Here is a 27,964-nt window from a genome sequence, read left to right as displayed (position 1 = left end):
CTGGGCTCATAATTTCCTTCACCAGAGATGGCAGCTCGTGCACATGACTCTGCTGCATTTGGCCTCAGAGGGGAGTCCGCCAATTTCAATTTCCCTGACTTGATTCACTACCTCCCTTGCTCTGCAACTTCCTTGGCCACTGCAGTCCAAGCTGCATACTATGCATATCAAGAGCCAGTGGAACAAGAAGCGCCTTAGCTATGCTACAACACCAAGAATGACGATAATAATAAGGGTTTTCTTGATGGGGACATGTTTTCACAAAATAAGCCTCTTTCAATTAATATTGTAGTCAACCAGCCAGAAAAAGACGAAGAAACACCACAGCTCTGCTGCGAAACATATAGTAATGACGTCGACTGTGCTTTTGTTCTTTCTGAGTCCATTGCTGAAAATCAGTGTCAATTAACTTGTTTGGGAGAAAGTGGGAACCAAAACAATGAGACAATGGAATCATGGCAAGACTGGTTAAACTTGCTAATTAATAGTGAAGATGGTCTGATTATTGGAACTTCTCCCCTATTTCATGCACCATCCACTGAAGCAGAAGAAGTGTATTACCAGTTTGCATCTCTTTGGGATTAAAGAAAACTGATGCTTAATCGGTGAGTTCTAAACGATCAACCATATGCACGGATATACAATGCATGCAGCCAGGCCTCGAATTTGACCGTCATCCTTGCCTGTCATGTTTCATTTTAAGTTCTAAGACAAATATTGATTGTCATTTTTTACTAGTTTCTTTAAATTTTAGTATGAAACAGAGACTGACTCTGCATTCGAAACTCTTAATCAATTAAATATAAATTAGTAATATTTTGCAAAAAATTCAAATTTAGAAGTTTCTAAATTCATACATTCTATAGAATTATATAAAATTCTAATTTTTATAAAATTCTAAAAATTAATTATAAATTAGTAATTTAAGAAAGTTTCTAAGTTTATATTATTTTAAATTGATAAAACTAATACATATAATATATTTTAAAAATATTGTTTATAATTATTTTGATGGTTTATTAATTCACTTAAGTATTATATTGATGATTTTGTAAAAAAATTAACCTATCAATCTTTACGATCCAACAAATTTTCAGCCTATCATATACAAACATGCAGCTTCAGTTAGCTTGTCCTAACAACAGTTGTTTAATTTAAATTAGTTAGATTTCCTTTCCATAGATCAATGATTGACCATTCATTAGCTTTATCTCTGAAATCTTAACTTCAGATCATAATTATTTTTTGTTGTGTTAGCCTTTCTCAAACTGAAATTTCACATCTTCCATTGAATAATGCATCAATGTTTGCTTAACTACGGAGGAGTTACAGTTAATTGATTAAAATTTGAGATTTGATTTATATCTAAACTTTTTCTAAAATTTGACTCAGCTCCTTTAAAATCTCTATGGGGTATATAGTAACAAAAAATAGAGTTTTCCTCAAATTAGGGGATTTAAAAGCAAGGCAGCTTGTAATAAGATATAGAGTTTATCTCTACACATATTTCATCAAGACTGTTCTTCAGAGTGTAGTAATTTGTATTTTTATTAATTGTAACTATTTATTGGTTGTTAGTTTAGGGACAAGCTAATCTCTATCAAAAAGTACCAAAGACAAAACAAAGTCAATTTTTTTTCTAAATTCATGAAAACTTAGTGATTTTTTTTCGAGTTTTTTTTTTCAACTATAAGCTATGCAGATCATGAAGATCAGATGCTGAAATTTTCAAGAAAAATTATGGCATTTTCGATCTTTTGAAAATTGGTCCATTGTACACTTTTGATGGAGGATAGTTGAAGTAAAACTTCTTTTTTCTAGATTCACGAAAACATAGTGATTTTTTTCCAAATTCTTTTGTTGTTCTTGACTACAAACTATGCAGATCATGAAGATCAAATGCTTAAAAATTTGGAAAAATCCATGGAGTTTTTAATTTTTTGAAAATTGGTCAATTGTATAGTTTGTAGGATGCATAGCCACATCTGTTTTATATTTCACATTTTGTATCTAGTCATAACAATGCAAGGAAATAGAGGATGAAGAGGCAGTGAAAGAGGAAAACTAAAAGCAAACAGATTTTAAAGTTGAAACAAAAGGAGCTATGGATGTTTATATCAAGGAAGTTATGAAAAGTGTTTGAATTTTTTTTACTAATATAAATTTAAAGTCTGACATAGAATGAAATGTTAGCATTGAAGTTTGAACAAAATAGTAATCAGTGCATGAGTACATTTAAACTTTAGCACCTTGAAGAGTCTTTGGCCGAAAGCATTGGTTCTTGGGTTCTCTAACTAATAGCATAAGAAGATTGGTGACACATGTGCAAGAGGAAAGCATGTAGGGGGATATTTTTAAAAGGAAATGAATGGAAGGCTCATCATCCACTTCAGCTTATTTAAATTCAAAGATATGTGATCTTATGCAAACAACTTGTTCAAATAATTTATCATAGTTTATAAATTTTATTTATGATTTGTCACAAATATATTAACTGTATTTTATTAATACCAAAGGTAAATCTCTCGATCCATTCAACATGCATAATGACTGTGTGGAGAATGAAAATGGTGTAAAAAAATATCTAAGAAAAAATTTGGTAAGATAATCATCTTAAAAAAGATATTAGAGTTTCTATGAAATGAATGAGATTGAAAGTGGACTCAACTATATAAACACACCTCAATGGAATGAAGTGGCTGAAAGGAAGAATTGTGTAAAGACAATAATAAGGAGCATGTTGCAATCTAAGGCTTTGAGAAACTCTTTTTGGGCAGATGTAGTTGCTATTGTTTTATACATTCCCAATATGATTTCTACAAGTGCACTTGACAAGATGATTATCTATGAAGCATACTATGAAAAAAGGTTGAATGTTAATCATTTCAAAATTTTAAACTTTGTTTATCATTTATCCATGCACTTGTTAAAAAATATGCTAAATGTAATACATAAACTAAATCAAACACTTTTTTTTGTTATAGTGAGAAAAGAAAGACTTATAGTCTATATTTAATCCTCTTACTAATAAGCTTATTGTGTCGAGAGATTTCAAGTTTTATGAACTATGGTTGTATGGTCATCAAAATGGCCATGCTCAGAAACCAATATCTATTTTCCATGATGTTAGTTATTACGAGAAGTCCAAAATGAATCTATATAAAATGTTTAAAATTGACTAGGTCACCATTCATCAACTTCTACAACTCCAAATTGAAGTCTATCTTTGGCTCCAATTCATTATATGAAGGTTAAAATGTTGAGTGATATTTATAAAGTTGTACAACTTAGGAACATGAATAAAATGTAAGAGGTGAGTGTTGGACAAACAAAAAATATTGTTTGTTGAGATTTTTGTAATAGCTTAACTATCTCCTATGCTTTATAAATCTAGTGGTTGTATTGGGCATTGACATGTCAGTATTTAGGTGCAATGACTATCTGCCAACATTCCCCTTTAACATTCATGTCTTGGTTTAACAATCTTTTTTTATACATATAAATAGTTGTTGAACCAGTTATTGACACATTGATATTTTGGTGCAACAGTAACGCTATCTTGTATCAATTGAACATTTCATTTTTTTATGAAGGCTAGTTTTGAGCAATCACATTTTGAATAGACATGTACTAATGAGGTTTTGATGAAAGAGATACAAAATGATATCTTTTCTAATAATAGGAATGATACTTAGGAACTTATAGATCCAACACTTTTAAAATTAGTAAAATAGTCATAAATTAGTGTAGAAGACATTTTTTATCATTATTGAGAGCATGAAAGTTCACAAGGAAAGGTTATTTTCTAAAGGATTTAGTCTAAAGTATTGAATACTAGAATACTAATTTCATTAGTGATTAAAAAAGATTATAGAATACATCATATGGACCTAAAAGAGCCTTGTTGAATGGGTACTTTGGAAGAAAAAATACATGTTGAAGAACCATAATATTTTGAAGTGAAGGAAAATAGCATAATGTTTATAATTTCAAGAAGGTTTTTCTATAGTGTCAACCATCAAAAACATGGTATGCATGGATGACTAACTACATTTTGAGAATATATTCAATAGATGTAAGAGTGTGTGTACCCTTTACAAGAAGTCAAAATTTACTAATTTATTCTTATTATAAGTTTGTATGTTGATGATCAATTGTATATATGGGTAGTATTCGTAAGCTGAAATATGAACTTAATGTTTGTACGATAAATTAATTTGATATGAAAGATCCTAGTCTAAAAAAAACATTCTTTGAATAAAAGTTTATCAAAAGAAGGATGCGAACTTAATTTTTTAACAAAGTGTACAAAAGATATTTTGAGGAAGTTTACATAGTTGATTGTCATCCATCCGCAACTCTAGGTTCCCAGAGAGTTTTCATATGTAGAGATCATCATGCTCAAATATTTTATAGCATAATTTATAGTATTATTTTTAGAGTTTTATATTTGTAACTCATAGAAGGCTTGATAGTGTATGAATTTTATTTTATTTACATTTAAAGGTACATGATAAATACATAAAAAAATATGTATCATGGTATCCAAAATAATCTCTAAGGCATGTGAAAGACATTCTAAATTTCACAATTTATTAATATCATTCTAAAAGCTATAATTTTGTTTGCTTTATTGATTTGAATGTGGGATAAATACAAGATGGCCTTAAGTTTACATTTAGAAATTATTCTTCTTTTGGTTAAAATTTAAGTTCATTGAGATAATTTAAAAAAAAAAAAAAAAAAAAACATTATAATATTGTCATACATATAAGAGGAACGTGTTCTTTTTACTTCAATGGCTACAAATTCTATTTGGCATAGAAATTGTTGATGAGAAATTGGAGATTACAAACTTCAACATACAATAATTGGTTGTCGCAAGGTGAGTGCATCAAGTTCGAAAATAATCTAGTTCATAACAATAGTAATAAACATTTTGATCCAAAGTAACATTGCATCTAGGATTTAGTATAAGAAAAATAAACCCAATTCAAAGAAAACAATGCTCAAGATCCATTAGCTTCTATCATAACAAATATAGTTACACAATTTAAATGCTTGGCGATGGAATTTCGATTCATCTTCACATTACCTAAAATTATGATGAATTTTTTTAATCAATGAGTTCTAAAAGATGAACCATATGAAATGCATACAAGTTAAACTAAGTTGTTCTTAAAAAACTTATTTTACTTAGATTGGCATGATTTAAATTGATAAAAAATACTTGGTTCAAATATAGTGTTGCAATAAATAAATATTTAATCTTTCATTAGCATTACTCTATAATATTTAGTTCATCTCATTGTTGTTATAGTTTTTCTAGATCTAGAGCTTCATACCCATGATAAAATAATAGATAATTCATTCTTAACTACTTAGGAGTTACAATTAAATTCATAACATTAGTGATTTGATTTATAAGTAACATTTTTATTTTATTTGACTAACATTAAACATGTACTACTTATGAAATTTAGGAAGCTCAAGTTTCCACGACAATGAAAATAAGGTAACCCATACTAAAATTATAGATTTTTTTTCTACAAATTATTTTCACATGACTACTTTTTTAGATTTGACTACATTGGTACTTTTTATTATTCGTAAATTTTTATTACTTATTGAGGTAAAGTTCAAGAGAATAGTTTTAAATTTTTATAGGGATTTCACAAAGATTAGAAAATGAATCTATGCTAGAGCCTTCAATGCAATGGACACTAGATGAGAGGAATCTAGTAACTAAAATTAGACTATAAAGATCATCATTTTAATTTTATATTTTTATTATTTAATTTTAAAAAAATGATTATATGAATAATCAATTTTATGGATCCAAAACTCAATTACAAAAGACTGCACACACACACACACACATATACATGTGTGTGTGTGTGTGTGTGTGTGTGTGTGTGTGTGTGTGTGTGTGTGTGTGTGTGTGTGTGTGTGTGTGTGTGTGTGTGTGTGTGCAGTCTTTTGTAATTGAGTTTTGTATATGTATATATGTATATGTATATACATATATACACACACATATATATACATATATGTACACATGTATATATACATACATATATGCATGTGTGTGTGTGTGCGTGTGCATGCGTGTGTGTATGTTAAAATAGAAAAAAGGCCAATAGGCAACTATGTATCTACCAAGGGAAAATAAACAAACAAGATGAGATAGAACCCCAAAAAAATAAAAATTGACAATTCTTTTCAAGAGCTCAATTGATTCAAGCTCTAGATTAGTCATCTTTTAAGTAGATAGCTTAATATCTTCAAACTCTTTATTTACATTAAGGGCCTCCTTCTTCTTGATACAAGTACATGTCCTCTTTCTAGGACTAGGATTCTCCTTAAGATTAGTATCCTTTATCTCCTTGACATGTATTATGGAATTTTCCTTATTGATTTATCCCAACATTTCAACAAGAATGAATTGTTCATTATCAACTACTTAGAAGTTAGAACTGATTGCATAGCATTTTAGACCTTATTTATATGTAAAGCTTTTATATTATTTGACTAACCTACAATATGTATTATATATAGTATTTAGAAAGATAGAGTTTTCTCTAACAAAGCAGGGTTGTGAAAATAATGAAGTCTATAATAAATAATAAATTTCTATTTCTAAAAATTGGTTTTGATGTGACTATTTTTTTAACTATAATGATTTTTTTACTATTACTAATGTTTTATTAGTTTTTGGGACATAGTTTGAGTGATAGGTTTTATAATTTTATATGGATTTCATATAGATTATTAAGTCAGTATTAGAAAAGGAATTTACATTGGAGCCTCTAATGCAATAGATAATGGATAGGGGAAAACTACTAAATGATGTTATATAGATAAATAACAATATGGATACATATACATTTATCATACGTATACTTTCATATTATTTATAAATATATGGCCAGGATATCCATAAAATATACAAGGTTTACTTTGAGGTTCCAATGCATTCTTTTTCCCTGCAGGTATCCTTGCCCATGTTGGACAACCAAAAACTTTAAAGTGTTTTACACTTTTTTTTCTTCTACACCAAGCCTCAAAAGGTGTAATTTAATCCAATACCTTATGGGGGCTTCTTTTTTGGATGTAATTTGCACAACACATATCTTCTACCCAAAACAATTGATCTAGAGACTTATGTTGTCTCATACAAGTCGTCATTTCCTTAAGGGTTCTATTCTTCCTTTCAGCAACACCATTTTGTTGTGGAGTGTATGCAACTAAATGTTGAAGATCAATACCCTCATGAGTACAAAACTCTATAAGCCTTGAGTTCACATACTCCCTTCCATTATTTTTTTGAAGAATCTTGATGGCTTTCCCTAATTGCTTCTCAACTTGAGCTTTGAAGGTGATAAAATTATCAAACACTTCACTCAATGAAGGTGAGAACATAGTGAGCCTTTTCGAATGATGGCACTAGAAATGGGCCAGCTACATCACTATGAACCAATTCTAGAACAACAGTAGCTCTCCAAGACTCCCCCTTGTCAAACTTTTCTTCAAGATTCTTACATGCTTCACAACCTATACATACACCCTCTGAATACTTGACTTGAGGTAGACCTATGACCATATCCTTGTTGCTAAGTTGTTGAAGGTAGCAGTAATTGAGATGTCCAAACCTCTCATGCCATAGTTTGCTTTGTGAATTTGAGGGGGTCAACAAGGAAATGGAAGTGGACTTAGGCACAAAATGATAAAAAAGAATAAAGTCTTGTATCATGATTAGCCTTTCCAATTGCCACCATTGAATCATCCTTTAGATTTTTCACCACAACCGAATCAGGAAGGAACTCCACTTTGTTACCACATCCATAGTGAGTTATTTGGTAGATTGAAAGGAGGTTGGTGCTAAGGTTGAGAACATGAAAAACATCCTTGAAAACTCCATTGTCAAAGTCAGCATTCCCTTTTCCTTCAACTTCCACTTGTGTGTCATTTCCTACATAGATGTAAGGTACATGTGATGGTTTCAAAGAGGAAAAATGCTCCCTTGAATCACCCATATGATGTTTAGCTCCTGAATCAAGAACCCATTCCTCAGAATTGTTTGTACTTGCTACCAAAGCTTGTCCCTTACCTTTTGAAGTGGATGAAGATCCCTTATCCTTATAGGCATTTGGCACATCAATTTTATGTTTCCTCATTATGTTTAGAAATTCATCAATTTGCTTATCCTTACGCTCATGTTCATCATGACCATTCTTCTTTCAATAGGCACAAGTTTTCTTCTCCCTTTTGTTGAAGTTGTTCCCCTTCTTATTATTTTTGGAAAAAGACTTGCCTTGTTGTGAGGAAGATTGTTGTGTGGAGGAAGATTGATGCAAGGATGTAGATTGATGTGTAGAAGAAGATTGTTGTGTGTCATCTTGTGGCTTAGCCTTCCACTTCTTTTACTTCTTGTTGGAATTTTTACCACCTTGATTCCCTTGATTCCCTTTATTAGCTACCAAGGCTGTGGACTTGGAAGACTAGAGAATTCCCATACTCACTAACTTTTCATGTTCTAAGACCAACATTCCTAAAAATCACTCAAATGAAGGATTAGTGAAGGAACTTCCCATTGTTAAGTTCTGAGTATTATAACTTGAAACAAAAGTTGCATATTTAGGAGAAAGATGAGTCATCACATGTTTGATCAACATTCCATCCTTGATGGTTCACCACAATCCTTAAGTTGTGACCTATACATATCTACTTGGGTAAGATAATCTTTTATGGTATCAAAATTCCTAGGATCCAATTTGAGAAGATTTTTCTCAATGGTGTAGGCCATATCTTCATCTACTATCCCATACAATGCTTCAAGTTTATTCCAAACTTCTATTGGATTGGGAATGTTCCTAATGTGATATTTGACAAGATCTAAGATATTCTTTAGCAAGTTCCTAAGGACATTTCTTATTTTTATTTCTAGTCTTCTTTACGAGACTCATTAGCATCATCATCAAGTTTCTTTGCAACACCAATTACATAACATACTAAACCTTTTTCAGCTAATGGTTCCTTTATCTTTTATTTCCAAGTAGCATAATTGTGTGGTGTTAACTTAGAAAAAGAACCCATAATGCAAAGGAAAGAGAACAATATCAAGGAGATGGAAGAACACAAGACACACCCTCCCCCCCCACTTTTCACTCAATCAAATAACCCCCACCCCCAAAAAAATGATTTGGTACTTTATGTTTAGTGTGGGTACAATAGCCACTTGCCAATTTTGGGCCAAAGTGGAACTCTAATTTTTGATGTTTACAACAGCCTCTTTGAGGCCAATTCAAACTCTCAACAAGATATCTTAGAATGACAACAAATCTTAAGCTTTACAATGATTATACAATGCAAGAAAAGGCTTATTTTTGAAAGTGATATTTCTGCCCAAACAAAGCTACAATATTATTGCATATCTGTTAGTAGACAAAACTAAATACACTTTAAAAAAAAATAGAACTTGGAAATGTGTTCAAATGAGCTCAAATGGAGCCTCTAAAGTTGCAAAATGCGAGATTAAATAGGTACAATCACCAATATCTATCCATTCTGCAAACTCTGTTTACCAAAACTAGAAAAAAATTGCACCACTAAAATATATAGGATATTCTACCCAAAATTAAAAGAAATTGTGTCTAATTTGGAGTCTGGATGAGTGACTTATGGCCCTGTGGAGTCAAACTACCAAACTAAAAAACAATATGGTGAGGGGTCCAATTCTCAAATGCTTTCTAGCATCAGCAAAAACTAAGCCTAAATTTGATGGTTTGGGTCCTATCAAGGAAAAAAATTTAAAAAAACACCAAGTACCCTCAGACAGGTTTCAAAATTATCCTTCAAACAAATCCATAGAAATGCATTTTTTTTTAACAAATTACCATTTTGAACCAGATTGTAGTAAAATTATGGATCAGGGTGGAGAGCTCCAAATGATAAGATTATGACAATGGATAAAATCAGGCTTCCATTGCAATAGAGATCGGGTCACTCTAATGTTGTTGACAAGATCGATCAAAGAAATCCTCAAAATGCTATAAAATCTTAGATCAAGCATGCCATTATGGATCTTGACCCAAGTTGGGAGTCACGTGATTATATTTGGATGCTCTGGCCAAAGAGAGCTACATTGGACCAAACTGCAGTGAGAATGAGTTGGCCTGAGCTTGGTTGACTCGATCAGAATAATAAAGACTGTCGCAACAAAGCTCCCGATCAAGACGAGACCTAAAATGTCAAGCAGATCGCTGAGATGAGGGCTCACAAAGAATGTAATGAAGTGGGATCTTTCAATCTCAAATCATGGTGGTTGAAGTTTGTCGAATATGCTAGTTTCAAATCTTGGGTCTGCCTTGGAATGCCAAGCTAATATGGAGGTGTGCTCGAGCTAAATTTTCACTAGTTCTCAATGTATAGATGTAAATATTGTCCAGTGACTAGCAACTTCTGCTATGTTGGATCTTGGAATCCACACGTGATGTAGAGAAGTGTGGATTTTAGAAAGCCTGTGAAATGGTGTAAATCCAACCAAATAAGCTGGGTCACACTCAGATTTCTCTGCTCGGCCTCGATTGGACTACCGATGGGAGATTATTGCACATTGGTGCAAATGAAAAAAAAGCTATGTCACTGACAATACAAATTAGAGGAAAGGTTTTCTCAGAGGGACTCGATGCCAACTCTGTGTGGTCGATATATAGATCTCTATGGATCTGATCAACTCAGATGAGCCAAAGATGCCTTAGGGGTCAAACTGGAAGTGAGCTCAAATAAATTGTGATGCATGATATTGATGGATGTTGTATGTATGTCACTAGTGTATGTTTCAACACTTCTCGATACTCAATGGAATCAAAATGTTGGATCAAGAGTGCCAAATCTCCAATGCTCCAATGAATGGGCTCGGTGCCATTGAGGTGAATGTCACCAATTTGCAGATCTGGATTATTGTACCATGGCAAGCTTGTAAAATCAAACTTCAAATTGGAAAATCGATCTTCTAAGTCTGATTTGCAAAAAAAAATTTGCCTCGAATTTGACTTTTTTCTAAGATAGGCATATTTATAGTCAAAATTTATCAAAATGGCCACTTGAATGTAATGGTGAGGTCGGATCTTGCTCAAAACACTCCCAATAATTGTGGATATCTGAATTTGAATCGTGGCCCTCTAAAATGAAGCAAAATGAAGCTCTCCAATGGCTATGCAATGAAGCTCTTGCCGCTTTGATACCATGTAAGAATTTTCCTAAGGAAATAATTCAATGCCAAGATTAAGAAGGTCAGTAGATAATATGAGAGAGACAAATAGAGATCAAATGTGAATCTCAATAATGATCAAAATTATAAAGGATATCAGATGAATACACACTTGAAGTCCCTGTATATAAAGGCAACTTGAATGACTAGGAGTTAGCAAAGAGATAATCATCACAACTAAGCACATGTCCACCAAGAGTGGATTATCTTCCATTGTGCATGAATGTACATGCAATAATGAGAGGATAAGAATACAAAGGTGTATCTCATAAAGAGATGTAGTAGACAACATGTGCTAAATTGGAGTGCAAAAAATTGTGTTGTCTACATGACAACTCATATGAATATGCAAACTCCTAGGTGTCTACATGACAACTAATATGCTAAATAATTAATCTAAGTAAACTTAAGTAAAGTGTAAATAGAAAATACTTATTTATACGATGTATTTTTCCATTTCAATTTCATTTAACGTAGAATACTTTAAGGTTCATTACACCCATCTTTAGGAAAAATATAAAGTACCCTAAACAATTTTCAAGATTAATTTTTTTGCATTATTCACTTCAAGCACTCTATAATAGTCTAAAATCTTATACTAACATTGATTATTAGTGCAAATATTCTCTCTAATTTTAGGCTTTCTACATGACATTAGAATTCATTTTGTCTTGAGGTAATTTCTTATTCTTGAACTTGGTTTCTAGTATTTGTATTTCTATATGTTGTTTCACATATTTTAATGCACCAACTTTTACCTCTACTTCATCAATAATATTCACAACCTTTATTTTTAATTATATCATTTGCATTATTCTTGTTAATTTTAATGTATATAATATGTTTAAAAAATAATAATTTATTTTTTATATTTAATTTTTCATCCATATAATAAATTGAATTTTTTTTAAGATTACATTTACTTTCTCATATACATGTGTCACTCATAACTCTATCATATAAAGGTTCCAACCACTAACATTATTTGATTTTATCATTTCTCCTAAAGCATACCATAAACATTATTTTATTTTATCATTTCTCCTAAAACATTATTAGTTTCATATTGTTATCACTACTTCTTGTTGTTTTTTATGAACGTTTTTTATATTGTGATTAAAGTCAATAGAAAAGAGGGAATAAATTGTATAGTAGTGAAGATAGGTGTAGTCACAAATATGAGGAGAATAAAGATTCCAAAGAGGTCATAAAATATAAAACAATTAGATCTCCAAGCTTTCAATTTTAGACTTTATTCATTTCAAGATTTGACATAAATTGATTTTCAAAATGATTTAGTACCTATTGATGTTAAAATTTTGATCCATGTTTTCCCTTCTAAAGATGACAACTATAATGAAGATAAAGGAGAAATCTCAATGTCTTAAACATCATATAGTAAGGTTTGATTAAATACTAAAAATATTTTATAGTCAAAGTTAACTTAATTTTCCAAGCTTAATTTGTTCTTTAATGTGTGATATTTAAGAGTGATTGGAAAAGACATTGTTCCATTGCAAAGAAAATATTAAGTGAGAGACTACAAATTTGGTGAAGAAGGTTGCAAAAGAAAACCAAGTTGTAGAGTCATCTAAGAAGAGTGCAGTTATAGAATTTTTTAAAGAATTTTACTGTCTATATAAAAATAAGATAGGTGGATGAATGATGAAGGGGTGGTATAATTGATGTCTAAGGATGAAAAATAAATTAAAATGAAATTATATGGGAAAAAAGAAGTGACTAAATAAATGCAATCATGAACCACATTTAAAGGCAAGGCGATAAGGGACATGCAGAAAGTAAAGGACACTTTTATTGTTGTATGAAAAGAAGCTCTTGAATGACTTCCTACCTAAGAAAATTGTAAAATAGTTGGAAATAGGTTTCAATATAGATTCGAGTCTTTGCTCTAATATTGTATAATGGTTTTGTTCAACTATAACTGTGGTTGTTATATTCAAATGACTAAATGACTTGTATGTGTTAGTATAATGTATTACATTTTTGCTAGATGTATTACATTATTTAGGTTAGTTACAAAAGGGTTTTTTCATGGTTAAAATGTTTAACTGGTTTTTATGGGCTATACAAACATTACAAATACCTATCAAATGTAATATCTTATACATTGAAATAGAAGAATATTTTCTCTATTTTCATAATAACTGATATAAGAACTATTATGATCTACAAAAACTATTTTAGATGATAAATATTTGATTCTTCATTTACTGATGATGCTCCTAAGATGGAATTGCAACAAGTGGTAATATCTTTATTTATAGAGAAGTGAAACAGATTTAGAATGAACAGAAGATGAGGTAATAGAAAGAAGAGTTTTATTTATCCTATATACTCTTGTTAGTGATTTTAAAAAATTTATACATAATCATTTTGATGAAAAGGAAAAGTTGGTGCAGGGGACATTAATCTTTTAGATAGGAGTTTGCAATAGTATTATAGAGATATGATGTACATCATTGCATTTTTTGGTTCTCCAAGTCTAGAAAGGAGAGAAGTTTGAATGAAGATTTCTATGAATAAAAATATAAATTATAGTGCTTCCTTGAATGTGTTGGTTCAGTGAGGGAAAATTAAAAGAGAAATAAAATAAAGATAATATTGCAGTCATTTATGATAAATATTTGACAAATAATGAGCATTTTTTATTAAGAAAATGAGCAATTAATGGGTGCTAACCCGGAGTACAATTAGACTTCTAGACACCAGTAACAAAACATTACTAGCACCTAGTTATGAAAGATGCCATAAGATCAGTTCTTCCTTTGTCAAAGAAAAAGGTCCATAAGTGACTGACCCACCAACCATGGTCAGTATTGTCACTAAAAATCTTGTGAGGAGTGCCTAGAATGGCTTCATGGTTAAACTAAAAACAACAACGAAGGACTAGAATGTGCCCTTTAAAACTGCCAACAATCACTCAATCACAAGGGAAAGGAAAACTAAACATCATCATACCAACAAATAGTTAAACTCAGGCCATTCAAACCTATCATAATCCTAAACAAAAATATAAGGCCAAACAAGACTATACCTCTAGCCTTGGCAAACACAAAACATATCTTCCAACCATGGATCTAGGAAAAGCTCGACATCTAGGTTTGGAAAACATAGTCAAAAGTCTTCCAAGCCCCACAAAACTCCCACATCACCATAATAGAAATGAGAGTATCAGGGAGAAGGAAGACCAACCCCCAGAGGTAAGAGTTTCTCTCCCTTCTTCTACTAACCAAGCTACTGAAAATAGCACAAGTACACAACATCTTGATGAGAGTCTCCTCTCCTTCCCATTGCCCAAAGATGATCTCCACCTCAATAGGAGATTGCTCCACCTCAATAGGAACTATGAATGTAGAAGAACAAAGCAAGACTCAAACCTTCCTTGAAAGAAGTATCTCCCATCTCCACATCAAAACATTTACCCAAAGAGTCATTCCATCTTCACTATGTGAAGTATATTGTTCAAACATGCTCTGACCATCCCAATCTCTTGCAAATTGAGAGGGATACTTGCCAACAATAGAAGGAGACAACCCATTGAACACATTCACCACCACTTTCTCCCAAAAAAGCCACTATCTCCATTAGCTTTTTCCCCACCTTAATAGGGCTCTTGACCTCAATATGATGCTTGAAAGTGAAGGTGAAGACTAGAGGACACATTCACAAAGACTAGGAGTTTTACAGGGGAGGAGAGATCCGACGCATCTATTGAAGGAAGAGAACCCCTCCATCCTAAAACACAAATCCAAATAAGGAAGGATCCTAAAGGCATCCATAAACCACAACAACCCACACATAGTAGAGTTTTAAGTAGGGATAACCGCCACACAAAAAGCTCTAGAGAAAGAAGAGACAACAAGGCCAACATGCACCAATTTACACCACTAGAGATCATCAATAAATCTTGGGAAAGGAAAGATAGTGGGGAAAAGAGAACCCAAACTACTATACTAGAGATCAACAATGCATCTTTGGAAAGCATATGAAGTTGGGAGAAAAACCCCCAATCTATTATAGCAGAGATCACCAATGCATCTAGAGAAAGTAGAGACAACATGGAAAATGACCCCCAAATTTGTTTCTCCATATACTACCTACCAAATAGTCAAGAAACCAACAAAATCCATCTAGGTCTTCATATTCATTAGAATCTACTTGCAAAAAACCACAGCCACTCCAAATTCCAACATAGCTCTACCTAGCACAACTCAACTCCAGAACTCCATCATAGCTATGTAGAGTCCAGATCATCCCAGCCCAGCCATATTCCAAGCTTTCGACACATATTTGCCCAAAACTGGTCTACCCAAAACATCCAAAGGCCCCAAAAGGGAGATGCAAGGATTCCCCATCTTCATCATCTTCACTATCCTCCCCCTGGCCTCCATCGCTTCTCATTGAAACCCTAGCACCACCACTCACTTCCATCTTAATGATGCACATGTTATTAATGAATCTTTTTTGTAATTTTTATGTAGTACTTTAAGCCTTGATTTTTTAAAGGTTGGAGGCATAGGACAATGGAGCATTTTAATCATCTAAAGTTAGCTTCTCAATTTGAGATGATGTTTTTCTTCAAAAGTATTTTTGGTTTCCTAGTTTTTTGTTTCTTCCTCCTATTGATGACATTTTTGAAGATACATGTTTTGTCAAGTTTTATTTGTGGAGGCAGGTAAGGGGTTTTCTGTAGAGTTCAATATGGATGTTTGTCCAATAGCTTCCAAGGCTATGATTCAGGAATTGTGGAGGGAGAACTCAGGAATCTCAGGTATTGGTTACAACTTTACGAGGTAACTTAATCAAACTCTACTTGATTCATGATTTGTTTCCCCAGTGCAATTTTTTATGCAATAGGTAAGAGATGATTACATTTGAAGGAACAATGTAATAAAGGTTGGACTATTAGTATAATGTAATAAATTGTTATTAGATGTATTACATTGTTTAGGTTAGATGGTTATAAAGTGGTTTGTGCTTGGTTCTAATTTTTATGGGTTATACAAACATAAAAAATACCTATCAATGTAATATCTTATAAATTGGAATAGAAGAATATGTTCTCTATTTTCATAAAAATATGTTTTCTTCAAAAAAACTTCTTGTTTAAACTTATCATTCTAGCATTCTTCTATTAAGAACATCATACTTTTCAAAGCATTCCAACACCTCCTTTACCAATACGACATCTACAATTGAAGTCGAAATTTTTGAATGGCCTACAAAAGGAATATAGACATATTCTACAAATAAGTTTTCCTAAATAGAAGATCCATTACCCCCATTCTCCATGATGAGAGAAATTAGGATAATTATGAATGCATGAGTCCATAAAAAATCTTTGTTAATGTAAATTTGTATACCTTTCTTATCATATTTAATTTTTTAATTTTCAAATAGATGTGTAATTATTTTTTGATTAGTAAAATCAAATGTATATTTATCTCTTAATGGTAGAGCTCATTAAATAGGACCTATAATTAATGCATATTATAATGTTCACATTTAAATTTTCTCTATTTCAATGTCATCTTATATAGTTTATTTTAGATTTCATTTCATCCATCTTTAAGTAATATTTCAAGTTCCTTATATGATTTTTAAGGTTTGCTTAAATGCATTGTAGGTCTTAGATATCCTACAATATTCTATCATCTAATACTAATATTGGTTGCTAGTACAAATCTCATCTCTCCTTTCAAGCTTTCTAAATGACATTAGGATTCAATTGTCTTTGAATAATTTCTTGTGTTTATGTCCATTTCTAATATTTACAATATTTTTTATTTTCACATTTCTGAATGTAACAACTGTTAACAATCCTTCTCAATATACAGATAATAATAATAGTCACAACCTTTATTTCCAATTTTATAATTTTCATTTTTACTGTAAGTTTTTATGTATATATTGTTTTTAAAAAAAAAGATATTTTACTTATTTTGATTTAAATTATATAGATTAAAAAAATAAAAAATTGGAAGACCGCATCTTAGATACATGTAGAATTGATAATTGGATCATATAGAATTTTGGAAATAGATCTTTACTTTATAATTCACATATTTGTATTCTATTTTAGTTTTACATTTTTATCAATGTGGTTTATTATTGCCTATGCAAATGCTATTCTTATTTAAAATAAATTATTTTTGAGTTGTATATTATTTTCAATTTTGATCATATAGTAGTTGAAAAATTATAATTGCATTATCAAGATCAACTACAATAAAAATAGAATCTATTCAAGATTAGTTTTTTATGAGGAGTTTAGTTATTGAACTTTTATTGTGAAAATTCATTATTCAACTCTTAAAATAATGTTTATATAGAATCTAAATTGTATTTTTGATGTTCTCTTACTTATATTAATGTAGGAAAAGAAAATTAAGTTCATGACTTTTAATCTCCTCTTGAGAACTTCTGCTTGTACTAGTTCTATATGTGTAAGTTATATCTTGTTGTTTCGTATACATGTGTCATTCTTGATTGAAATGTTTATCTATGTTTCAAAATGTATATGGATAATGGAACCGATTGTGCAGCCTACAATTTCAACCAATTTTGACCATTTTATAATATTTATAATTTAATAAAAAAATAAAAAAAGTGTTGCGTTATTTTTAATTTATTTAATAATTACTATTAAATAGTCATATTGCATTATCATTAGGAAGTGAGTTGTAATATATGATGTAATCTATTTAATTTTTTACATTTTATTGAGAGTTGAATTTAATTTCTGAAAATAAATTATTGGTACAGAATCTAAGGTACAAACTTTTAGGGTCTGTTTAGTTGCTTGAAGCATTTGGTAAGCCAATTGAAGTAGGGAATAGGAATACATATTCCTATTTTCATTAATTAGCTATTATTAAGATAGTCGTTCCTATTATCAATATGCATTCCTATTCTCATTTCCTATGCCTTATACCAAATAATTTCATTAATCATATTAAAATAGAAATAATTTTTGGCTAAATTGTTGTTTAAACATGCAATGCTCCCTATCTCATTATGTAGACCGTCCCAAAATAAACAAATAATGGAAACTAGCATGGCAAATCGGAAAATCGTACCAAAATCATAGTATTTAAAATCGGGAAAAGAACTTATCGAAATATGGCTGTAAATTCATTAACATGCTCCAGTCGAGAAATAAGACATGTTGGGGCCCATGACATGGACAACGGTATTAAATGAAAAACATAGATTTGTTTCCCCTGAGTGGTATATTAGGAATAACTTCAGGGTAACTGCGCGACATGTAAGAATTCCTCAGTGCATCAACGTATAGTCGGCCTCTGTAGGCTGCACGGTCAGCATAATATACGGGAGGCACAAGCGACACAGGCTTTGTGCAAGTGACGAAGGTGAAACACAGATGATATATCAATCCCTGCAGATGCTCTTTACTGACCTCGATGTCTTCCTCCAAAATGTAATAATGCTTGCCTTAATGCTGGGTCGCTGCCGGTCGTTATAATGACTGCACAGATATAGAAGTTGATTGCTGATGGCTGAACAATTAAATCAGAGTCCACAACTGCACCAGGTAGCGCGTTTTTGTCTTCTCTATCCCGGAATAGCCTCGTGCGATGCCGCTTCTGCGCTACTATGAATGTGAGTCTTGGACTATAACCGTTTGCCTTCACCTTCAATGTGTTCTTCAACGCCTCTAACTCTTCTCGGCGGACTTCATCCAACTGACTATCACCAACCCCATCTCTGAACACTATAATCCATTGAGGCCTTTTATCCCCAAGCAATTCCAGACACATGACTCCCAGATTTTTTATTATTTCCTGACGGTGATCCTGCAATTGTATTTTGACTGCGTACTTTGTTGAAATTCTTGTTTGAGCTCATAACAACAGCAGCAACTGATCTGCATTCTCTATCACGATTGGTCGAATGATTAACGTCTGCTCCGATAAACACAACATCCGTTTCTCCAATGCCTGGTAAGTTATTCCTGAGAACCATGTTTTGCCCGCCTAACTTGGCATTCACTTTGAGAGCAATATTTGCCAAGTACAGGGAAGCAAAATTTGGCAAATTTGCATAGAATCTCTCCGCATTTTGAAGGCACTTCTCCACATTTTTAAACAGGCAGCATTGCGTTAGCACATCTAGATCTGTGTCGCAGATAAACTTGAGGTTTGTGTATCCAGGGTGCTTGCTTTCAAGATACAGATGAGAATATCCAGATCCTCCTTGATGACATCTGTGAGTGTGTTCTTCAGCTGTGCCACATTATTTAACACGTCCTCACACACATAATATCGGATGATATTTGGATTTGGTTTGATTCGGATGCCTACATTTATGAACCTAGCCACCAGCATGTCTTTAAACGTATTCACTGCATTTCCTTTTTCGGCCGCACGGCGTTGTTGCTTGTGGAAGTGTATGATTCCCCATTTAGCAATATTTGTTTCAGAGCAAACAGTGTCCCCGTTCATGGTCCATTACCTCTTCTCTTCGCCAAGTATTACGTTTCTGTTGCTTAAGCTTATGACAGGTGCGTCTAGTACGCGTGCTTGTACTTGAGTCATTGCTTGCCTCACTTTCATATTAAAATCGGCAAGGTACCGACCTCTACATCCATCACGACAACAAATGTCAAAAAATGAATTAAAACTTATCAAGGCAGTTTCGTAAAAAGTTCTACTCTCATTCCTTCGTCATATTTTTCATGAAATGGTCTACGTACTTAAATTAGCTCAAACAAAAATTTTGAGCAATCATAGAAAAGACCACTCTTCTATTCTGCAGAAACAATAGGAACCAAAATATAATTAAGAAAACCACTCTCATGAATTTCTTAATACATTGATTTATATTATATATTAGTATTTATAAGTAGTACTATTGCATTATTTATTGTTTATTATTTTTTTACTGATCATTATATCATTTTAAACATTTATTTTAAATTAATACATTAATAAATTAATAATAATATAGATACAAAATTTGTACAAGAATAAAACATAATATTTTTAAAAATGTATTTTATATTTATAGATTATATTTTATTAATATTTAATATTATTAAATGTCAAATAATTAGTTTAAATTTTTATATATTTAATATTATAAATTTTAGAATGTAATTTTAATCATTTAGTTAAAAATGTTTAAAAAATTATATATACTTGTACTATATAATCTCTTAAGAAAAAATGTATATTATGGTTATAGAATCATTATTGTATTTGTTAATTTATTTATAAATTTTATATAATAGAAAAAATAGATGATTGGCTAAATTCTTTTGGTGTTATAAGAGCCATTTTTTTGAGGTCCTCCATATTCCATTTTTCCACCTAATTTATAGATTATATTATTTAAACATATTTTATCATATGATTATTTAAAGATAATTATATTTTTACTTTATTTTTAAACTACTTATAAATTATAAATCATCTTAGTTTTTACAATATTTTTCTATCTATACATTCAACTAAATATTACAATTTATTCCCACGCTACTATATGATACTTGTTATTATATTGATAATATAAATAATATAAGATAATATTTATGCATTAAAAATATATATTATAAATTAAAGGCAAGTACTAAAAATAGTACAATTTTTTCTTTCTTAAAAAAATGTTAAATTCCAAATGAAATCAAACAAAATATAATTTAAAAGTTTAAAAGTGAACCTTAAAGATGTACACTTTGTTGCCCGGTTATAAAATTTGTTTCAATTTTATAAGCCATGATTAATTTTTGAAACTTGCATGGCTTTATGCTTTAAATTGGCCATTTTATTTTTGAGTTTTCATGAGTTTTTAAATCTTCATGTCTCCGGCTCATCCTTAGCTCCGCCCAGCACTTGAATTTTTTTAAAATCTAGCTTCTGAGCTCCAACTTATCTTAGGTTAATGTTGAGACCCAAAATACGTGTTTTCAAGTCTATCATTAACCATTAACCTCTTAAAAGGTTAATGATACATTTCAAAATGCGCATTTTGGAGTAGGTTAATTAACCTCTCCAAAAACATGTATTCCTTAACCTCTTTGAGATAGTTATCAACCTATTTAAAATTCTTCCATTAGAAGTCAGACATGTAAATGTTTTTATTAAAAAAGGCCGGGGGGGTGGGTGGGGAGGGGGGGGGCGGGGGGGGGGGGGCACAGACATGGAACATGTGGATTGTGGTGACCATAGAAAAGGCCCAAGGTTCATACAAGCAGAAAGGTGAGAAAGCTCGTTGCAAAGAATTGCAAAGAGAGCCGATACCTTCGGTACTATTGAAGATGCTGAAGCGGTTGCAACAGCGGATTGTATTATTCAGAACCAGGCAACAACAAATTAGAACAAAATTGGATATGGTGTGTTTCTCTTGATGTCTGTGCATGGATAGAATTCTTGAGGCCTTGCATGAACTATATCAAAAGTCTTCTCCAAGAGTACTGGTTGATTGATCACTCATATTTGCATTGAATTTGGTATCCTAGCATTTGGAAGTTGTTCTTGAGAGTTGATATAACAAAGGTGATGATGCACAATAAGTGTTTGATAGAATGTTTCAACTCCTTATAGTCTGCGGTGCAAAATTGATGGAACCCAAGATATCATTGTGACAAGATTCGAGTTCTCAAGCCATCATATAAATAATGGGCTTTCCCAGTCATGCCTTGTCACTTTCCAAAATGTCTTAGACCCTCCATGTCTATTGGGAAGAATCACCTTCACCAGATTTATAGAGCAGTTTGAAACCTAGGCATTGCAAGCAGACATGCCATTCTTCCCTTTTTGGTGAGTACAGACAGAGCATGCCAACTATTTGACAAAATTCTCCAAACTTCAAATGCATGAATGATAAGGCATGAGCGACCACTAGATCTGTTATGAACCTGGTTCACCAAACAACCGTTATTGAAGAAAAATATATGTCTAGGACGTGGAAATAAACACCTTGATCATTGTGAGGGAAGGAGAGATTAGACTCATAGATGGGACTATCATGTCATGAAGGATACACGCCAAATGTTTTTTTTTTTTTTAAAGTGCCTGAGCGAGATGTTATTTACTAGATTGTGATAATTGGTGGTTATCCTCATTGTGGATGGGGGTAGGAAGCTTTGAAGATTTTCTGTGACATGTTGTCGATGGGTGACAAACTTGGGAGGTTTACCTTTGCAAGCATCCTTCAAGCTTGTGCCACCATGGGACATTTGGAACAAGGAAGGGAGTCCATGGGCAGATTATTAAAAATGGTTATTATGCAGATGTGTTTGTTAGCAATGCATCCGTGTTACCGTGGGCTCAACAATTGGAGTGGCAGTGTTAGCTTGGGTTCAGAACAATGAGTGATGAGATGATGGCTTTGGAATTTCATTTGGGACTATTTTCTTTGGAATGATTTTCATTTTGCTAGGATATAATACTTACTATATTAGAATTCCATAGACAAGTCCCCTTACTCGAATTCTATAGGTATTCATAGTTGCATTCAAGAGCAAAAATCTTTAAATGCCAGAGGATCCCAAAGATCTTTACGAGCTGGCTGGCAAGGAAGCAAATTTGACTACCGATAGGCTTTCTCATACAAACTTATTCAATTTCTTGACAAAGCTTGCAAACTCTTTGATGGAATGGCCTAGATTCGACATTCCTTAGCACAAATGGATTTGTTTAATGGACATTACAGTTGATTAATCATTCAATAGATTTGGTCTCTGGATTGTAGAAGAGTAGAGTGGAATGAGTAAGAATTGGCATGAGATGTCTGAGCAAGATATCTTTTTAATTTCTCTAGTTCAGACATAGATGAGACCACATTGCTTAAATTTCATTCATAGTTGCTTTCCACGCATGATGCAAGCATAGTCATAGATATGATAAAGGTTCAAGAAGTTAATTTTGACGAGGATGAGTGAGAATTGCAATAATTGCATGAATCATAAAGTTTTTCAAATTTTATCAAATATTTGTAGATGCATGAATCAAATTATGGACTGGGCGCCTAATTGTTTCAATGTAACGTTATGTGATACTCTTACACAATGTGTGATAATTGCAAGACAGATGAGAATTTTGGCACTTGTGTCTGTATAAGGGTTAGTCTTTCAATAGACATCATCATGGAAGAAAGGCACATTTTTTAGAGATAAGCACAATTGGAGAGATCATAAACATGAAGTCTGTATTCAGTGCAGTCGTACACACCACATGCTCTTGATCTCTTCATGAGAAGGAGGATATGTGTTCATCAATAAAGTAACATAACTTGAATGAATAATTCAAATATCAAAAGGAGATCAACAAAGATTAATTATTCAATCTACCTATTGGAAGGTGTGAGGTCCAAGGTTCAAGTTTCAGGGCATATAGGTTAATTTTCTTAAGGTTAATTAACCTTCCAAAATTACGTATTTTGGAGGCGGTTATTAACCACAAAGAGGTAGTTATTAACCTCTATGTATATATAAGGACGTCTTTTGGCTTTGTAAAGGGACTTTTTGGGTTTTAAAAATAAGGGAACACTATGCTGAAATTTTGATTTAGGGATAAATTTTGGAAAGTATGTACACTTTTTATCTCTAAAATTGAAAAATCTCTATTGCTTTCTTGGTGCAAGGAAACGAAATAAGATGTGCTTTGGGTTTCTTATTTTAAAATCAAAATTGTTATACGCTGTAGCAGACATTCTCATGGTGCTATGCGAGTGTTTACGAATGATAATGAATGTTCTTAATAATACTGTATGCTTTCAAGGATAGTTCTTGAGCACCTCTATTATCGATCTTGTTTACCGAAGAAGGTTGTGAGGGCGTGTGGTGCATTCATCTTCAATGACTTTCTCTTGAACTTTGAAGTTTAAATTCTTTATTTGAAAATCCCTTTAAAATTATATCATACGAGGGAGTTGCCCCTCTAAATGCAGAGGAAGGCCGCATACCAAGGGCCTATCCAACTGTTGTGAACGATTTGTCACACGCTCCGTTGGGCAAATTCTACTGTGACAAATCTGTTTACCAACACACTTTAACCATCTAACTAATTTTCACAAGAATAAATAATTATACATTCTTTATCATACCTTGGCTGAGACATATTCGATTAACAATTTTCAAAAAATCAAACCCACCGAAATAAAATTCAATCTACTAAATTTACGCTAATCATTGAACCTAAACAATTTTAGCTTATCATTTGATAAACGGGCATGTGAGTTCGCGATTGAATTATAATTCTTGTGAAGCCACCACTTAAATTTTACACATTGATTGCTGAAACTGCATATATATAATTAACAGATACTTACCCTTTAGGTCCCTGTATGCTTCCCATTATTTCATTGATTTTTTTCCGCCTGACCGATAGCTCGACACGCTCCTTCAACTTTTGTTCATGTCCATCATTCAAATTATGCTTGGGAACCCTCTGTCCTTCACATATAAAACAGAATTCCATAGGAACATAAATCTGTTTAGTGTTCGTGCTGAGGTCCAAACATGGAAGATTTACATTCTGAATCTCGCTGTAATTGTTTGTATAGTAGTCCACGATACTGGTTACCTGTCCTCTAATTTCGAACATAATGTCCTCGGCATGTTCATTTGTGATGCCCCGCACAGTGAACTTTCGTACTGTCTGCCGGTGATTGACGGTCACCTTCAAACCTGTCAGAGCACTTTCTGCTTTGTTTCGCTCAAAGACATCGCGAGAGCGCGACCATATAACTTCCGCCTCCAAATAATCAAGTACGGAAAATTTCATGTAGAAGGCCGCGATCGAATAATCCACATTAAGATTAAATCCCTCGTTTTCAGTACGTCTGAGACTCATTGAAAAGCCACGTTGAATTGCAACGCCACCATTAGGAGGGCTTACTGGTTTATAATAGAAACCTTGTCCACAATTATGTTGTTGCGTCTGACATTCTCCTTTATGACAGCATACACTGTTTTCAGCGACTCTGGCGTCCCGTTCGCCTTTATGGATCTCACCTTATATATCTGGGCGACATTGGGTGCGCTTGCAGGAAGATTCACCATGTAATCCCTTTCTTCCAATTGGAATGGGCTGTAAAGGAGTAATTTTCCATCGAAGACAGGCTTTCTATCTGACTCCAAATCGTCTATGAATTTACTAATAATGTCTCCTTCATCCGCCATAGACTCATTAGTCCCGCTTCCAGAAGCTTCCAGAGGAGCTTCGGTCGATATGCGCAGATTGTAAAGGAATATATACTTATGAAGCTCAAGGGGATACTCAACCTGGAAATGATTTACTGCTACCACAACTTTTCTCTCTTGGGCCTTGCCCTTACCTTTCTTCGTTTCCACCCACTGTCGCCCTTGCTGACTGTTACTTCCACTGGCCATGACTTCTATTTTGCTGGAACAAAACTTTCCCTTCGCCCCTCTGTTAACGGCAACAACGATTTAACTAAACGGTTTTGCAAAGTTAAACTTGAGCGGGACAGATGAAGACGGAGGGAATTTCTTGCTCTTCTACGGAGCAATAGTGGGAAATATATAACCGATACAAATCGGTTGGTTTCATTTCAAATACCCACTCCCAGTAGTGTACCACAGAACGGATGGGGAGTCTTTTGGTTTCTTTCCAATTCGAAGTGTGAAACATATAACGCATATATATCTAGTCGATTGAACTTCTGTAGAACAATAGACGAAATCATAAAACATTCGTGTGCCTTTATCAATATAACTTCAAGCTTTTTATTGTGTGCCTCGACAGCTTCGTTGCAGCTCAAAATATTTTTGTGGGTTAAACTTGAATTCGGATCATCCTCAATGCCTTAGGTTTATGTACCAAATGAATTATAGAGAAGAGGAGTGTAACGGGGTATTAGAAGATTATTCGCTTGATGTCAATTTTTTTTTTAACACAATTCAACTAGAAGTATCATAGTAATATATTATTCTTCATCATTAAACTTTATTTGGATTCGTTTTTATAAAAATCAAGTCGGCAATAGTCTGATCAGTCTTCCCATTCTTCTTATAACAAGGTTCAATATCTAGATTCATTGTGCTATTTCTTATAAGGGCATTTCGATAGCTTAAGAAGACATTAAAACATAGACCCTTACCATATGAAAAAGGATTCTAGAGGACTATATTGATATTTGTTTCATATTTTAAGGGATCAAAGGTTTAGATAATGTTTATTTGAAAATATTATTTAGAAAAAATTGATTAAGGAAAAATATGAAATATATTAGATAAATATTGAGTGTTTTCTAATATGATGCATTTGATTGGATTTACAAGATTCAACAGTTGTGTCAAACATTATATGTGTCATTGTGACTTCCTATCTGTCATAAAAGCCTTTTAATGGACATTATTTTCTATTACATCTCCTTTATATAATGCATAGTTGGGCTAGACCTATGATATTTTAAGCCTTTGTTGAGCTCCTCCTAATTTAACTGTGAAATTGTTTGAATAGATATCGTTATGGTAAATTTGGCCTATTTTACCTATTATATTCTCTCCTAAGGTGTCTCTATTAGTTTTTTATTATATCATTTGGTTAGTGGAGATTGACCTATTCATTTTGCAGTTACTAAGAGATTCGTAGACACGTATTCTCATGTTTTCCTTTAGATTAATCTAATTGGATTTATGACACTCGCATCCCAAAGCCTATTATTGCATATGGTAAATGTAGCGAGTTATTGTAAAATCTTAACCATGTTCATCTAGACATGACACATTTTTAGAACAAAAATTAGGATTAACATTGAGGACACATAATTCTATTATTGTTTGTAGTTTTCTCTCAATAATTAATTATCACATTTATAATAAAGCAATAATTTGATTGGGTTCTTATATAGTAACCAAAATTAGCACTATATTAATCCCCTAAATCCCCTTTTTATGGTGAGTAGGTTTTCCTTGATCCATTATCGAGTTGTGTAAACCTTAATGAATAAAGGTTTTGGCTTCATTTTTTAAGTTACTCTAGATTTGGTGCTTCAACTATGGTCTCTTTCATCCACCTTTTTTTATTGAGTATATGTAATATAATATTTTCCCCTAATAGCAATGGATAGTTATTAATATTTGTTCTATTAAAATTATAAAACCGTTTCTCCTTTTGCAGTAGTATTGCCAATAATATGTTATATTTATATTTGTAATGGTTTACCTTTTTACCTCATACTAATTTTTATATTTTTTATTCTTATTTTGATATAATATTTTCATTTTTTTGGATTAATTGACAAATAATAAGATATTATGAAAATTCAATTTCTTTCTACACATAGTCAATTCATGCTTACATCTATTTTCATCTCCACCTTAAGCATTTATCATACACATTCTACTATGTTGACAAAGATTAGATATGTATAATACTTGTTAAAGCACTTTTCATGGGACATTAATTATGTAGGAAATAGGAAGTAAGAAATTCATGCGTGCCGGATTGAATCAAATTCTTGTAAAAATCTCGTCTCTTCTAAACCCTTAAATCTCTAAGCCTTTTGACTACAAACCCTAATGTATGATCATAAATTAATAAAGAATGTATACAAAAATCATAAAGCATCTAGAATATATAATACTGGAATCTTTACTATTGAAACCCTACTAGGGAAAAAATTACAATTGGGCTTCAACACGCAAAAAGGCTATACCTTGTTCAAAGTATAAACTTATTA

The 27,964-nt window shown here is 32.3% G+C and overlaps 2 protein-coding genes across 2 annotated transcripts; both read right to left on the bottom strand.

Annotated features, from left to right (window-relative positions):
• Window positions 1-18,488: 18,488 nt before the first annotated feature.
• Window positions 18,489-19,758, bottom strand: LOC149546658 (protein argonaute 7-like). The gene is made up of 4 exons (XM_089794021.1): window positions 19,488-19,758; window positions 19,104-19,431; window positions 18,714-19,021; window positions 18,489-18,604 (listed from the first exon to the last, which is right to left on the bottom strand). Exons 1-4 carry the CDS (start codon window positions 19,756-19,758, stop codon window positions 18,489-18,491), a joined length of 1,023 nt encoding a protein of 340 aa, XP_089650147.1.
• A 6-nt stretch (window positions 19,759-19,764) lies between these two features.
• On the bottom strand, window positions 19,765-25,973 carry LOC149546657 (protein argonaute 3-like). Its single transcript, XM_089794020.1, has 4 exons — window positions 25,840-25,973; window positions 25,156-25,689; window positions 24,587-25,099; window positions 19,765-19,894 (listed from the first exon to the last, which is right to left on the bottom strand). Exons 1-4 carry the CDS (start codon window positions 25,971-25,973, stop codon window positions 19,765-19,767), a joined length of 1,311 nt encoding a protein of 436 aa, XP_089650146.1.
• Window positions 25,974-27,964: the final 1,991 nt, after the last annotated feature.

The sequence above is a fragment of the Cupressus sempervirens genome, chromosome 7 (assembly GCF_028749045.1).
Source record: "Cupressus sempervirens isolate cs-2001-9-10 chromosome 7, ASM2874904v1, whole genome shotgun sequence".
NCBI classification, from domain to species: domain Eukaryota; kingdom Viridiplantae; phylum Streptophyta; class Pinopsida; order Cupressales; family Cupressaceae; genus Cupressus; species Cupressus sempervirens.
Note: the sequence above shows the minus strand (reverse complement) of the source record. Positions and strands in the feature narration are given on the sequence as shown.

What these genes read in the sequence shown, in the direction of transcription:
- LOC149546658 (XM_089794021.1), bottom strand. Translation starts at nt 19,758, where the DNA reads ATGAACGGGGACACTGTTTGCTCTGAAACAAATATTGCTAAATGGGGA. An exon ending in GGATCTGGATATTCTCATCT is followed by an intron (nt 19,432 to 19,487) that starts GTATCTTGAAAG and finishes TCTGCGACACAG; the next exon opens with ATCTAGATGTGCTAACGCAA. An exon ending in TTTTGGAGGAAGACATCGAG is followed by an intron (nt 18,605 to 18,713) that starts GTCAGTAAAGAG and finishes CTGACCGTGCAG; the next exon opens with CCTACAGAGGCCGACTATAC.
- LOC149546657 (XM_089794020.1), bottom strand. Translation starts at nt 25,973, where the DNA reads ATGTTTTATGATTTCGTCTATTGTTCTACAGAAGTTCAATCGACTAGA. An exon ending in AAGGTTTCTATTATAAACCA is followed by an intron (nt 25,100 to 25,155) that starts GTAAGCCCTCCT and finishes AATGAGTCTCAG; the next exon opens with ACGTACTGAAAACGAGGGAT. An exon ending in AGCATACAGGGACCTAAAGG is followed by an intron (nt 19,895 to 24,586) that starts GTAAGTATCTGT and finishes TGATGGATGTAG; the next exon opens with AGGTCGGTACCTTGCCGATT.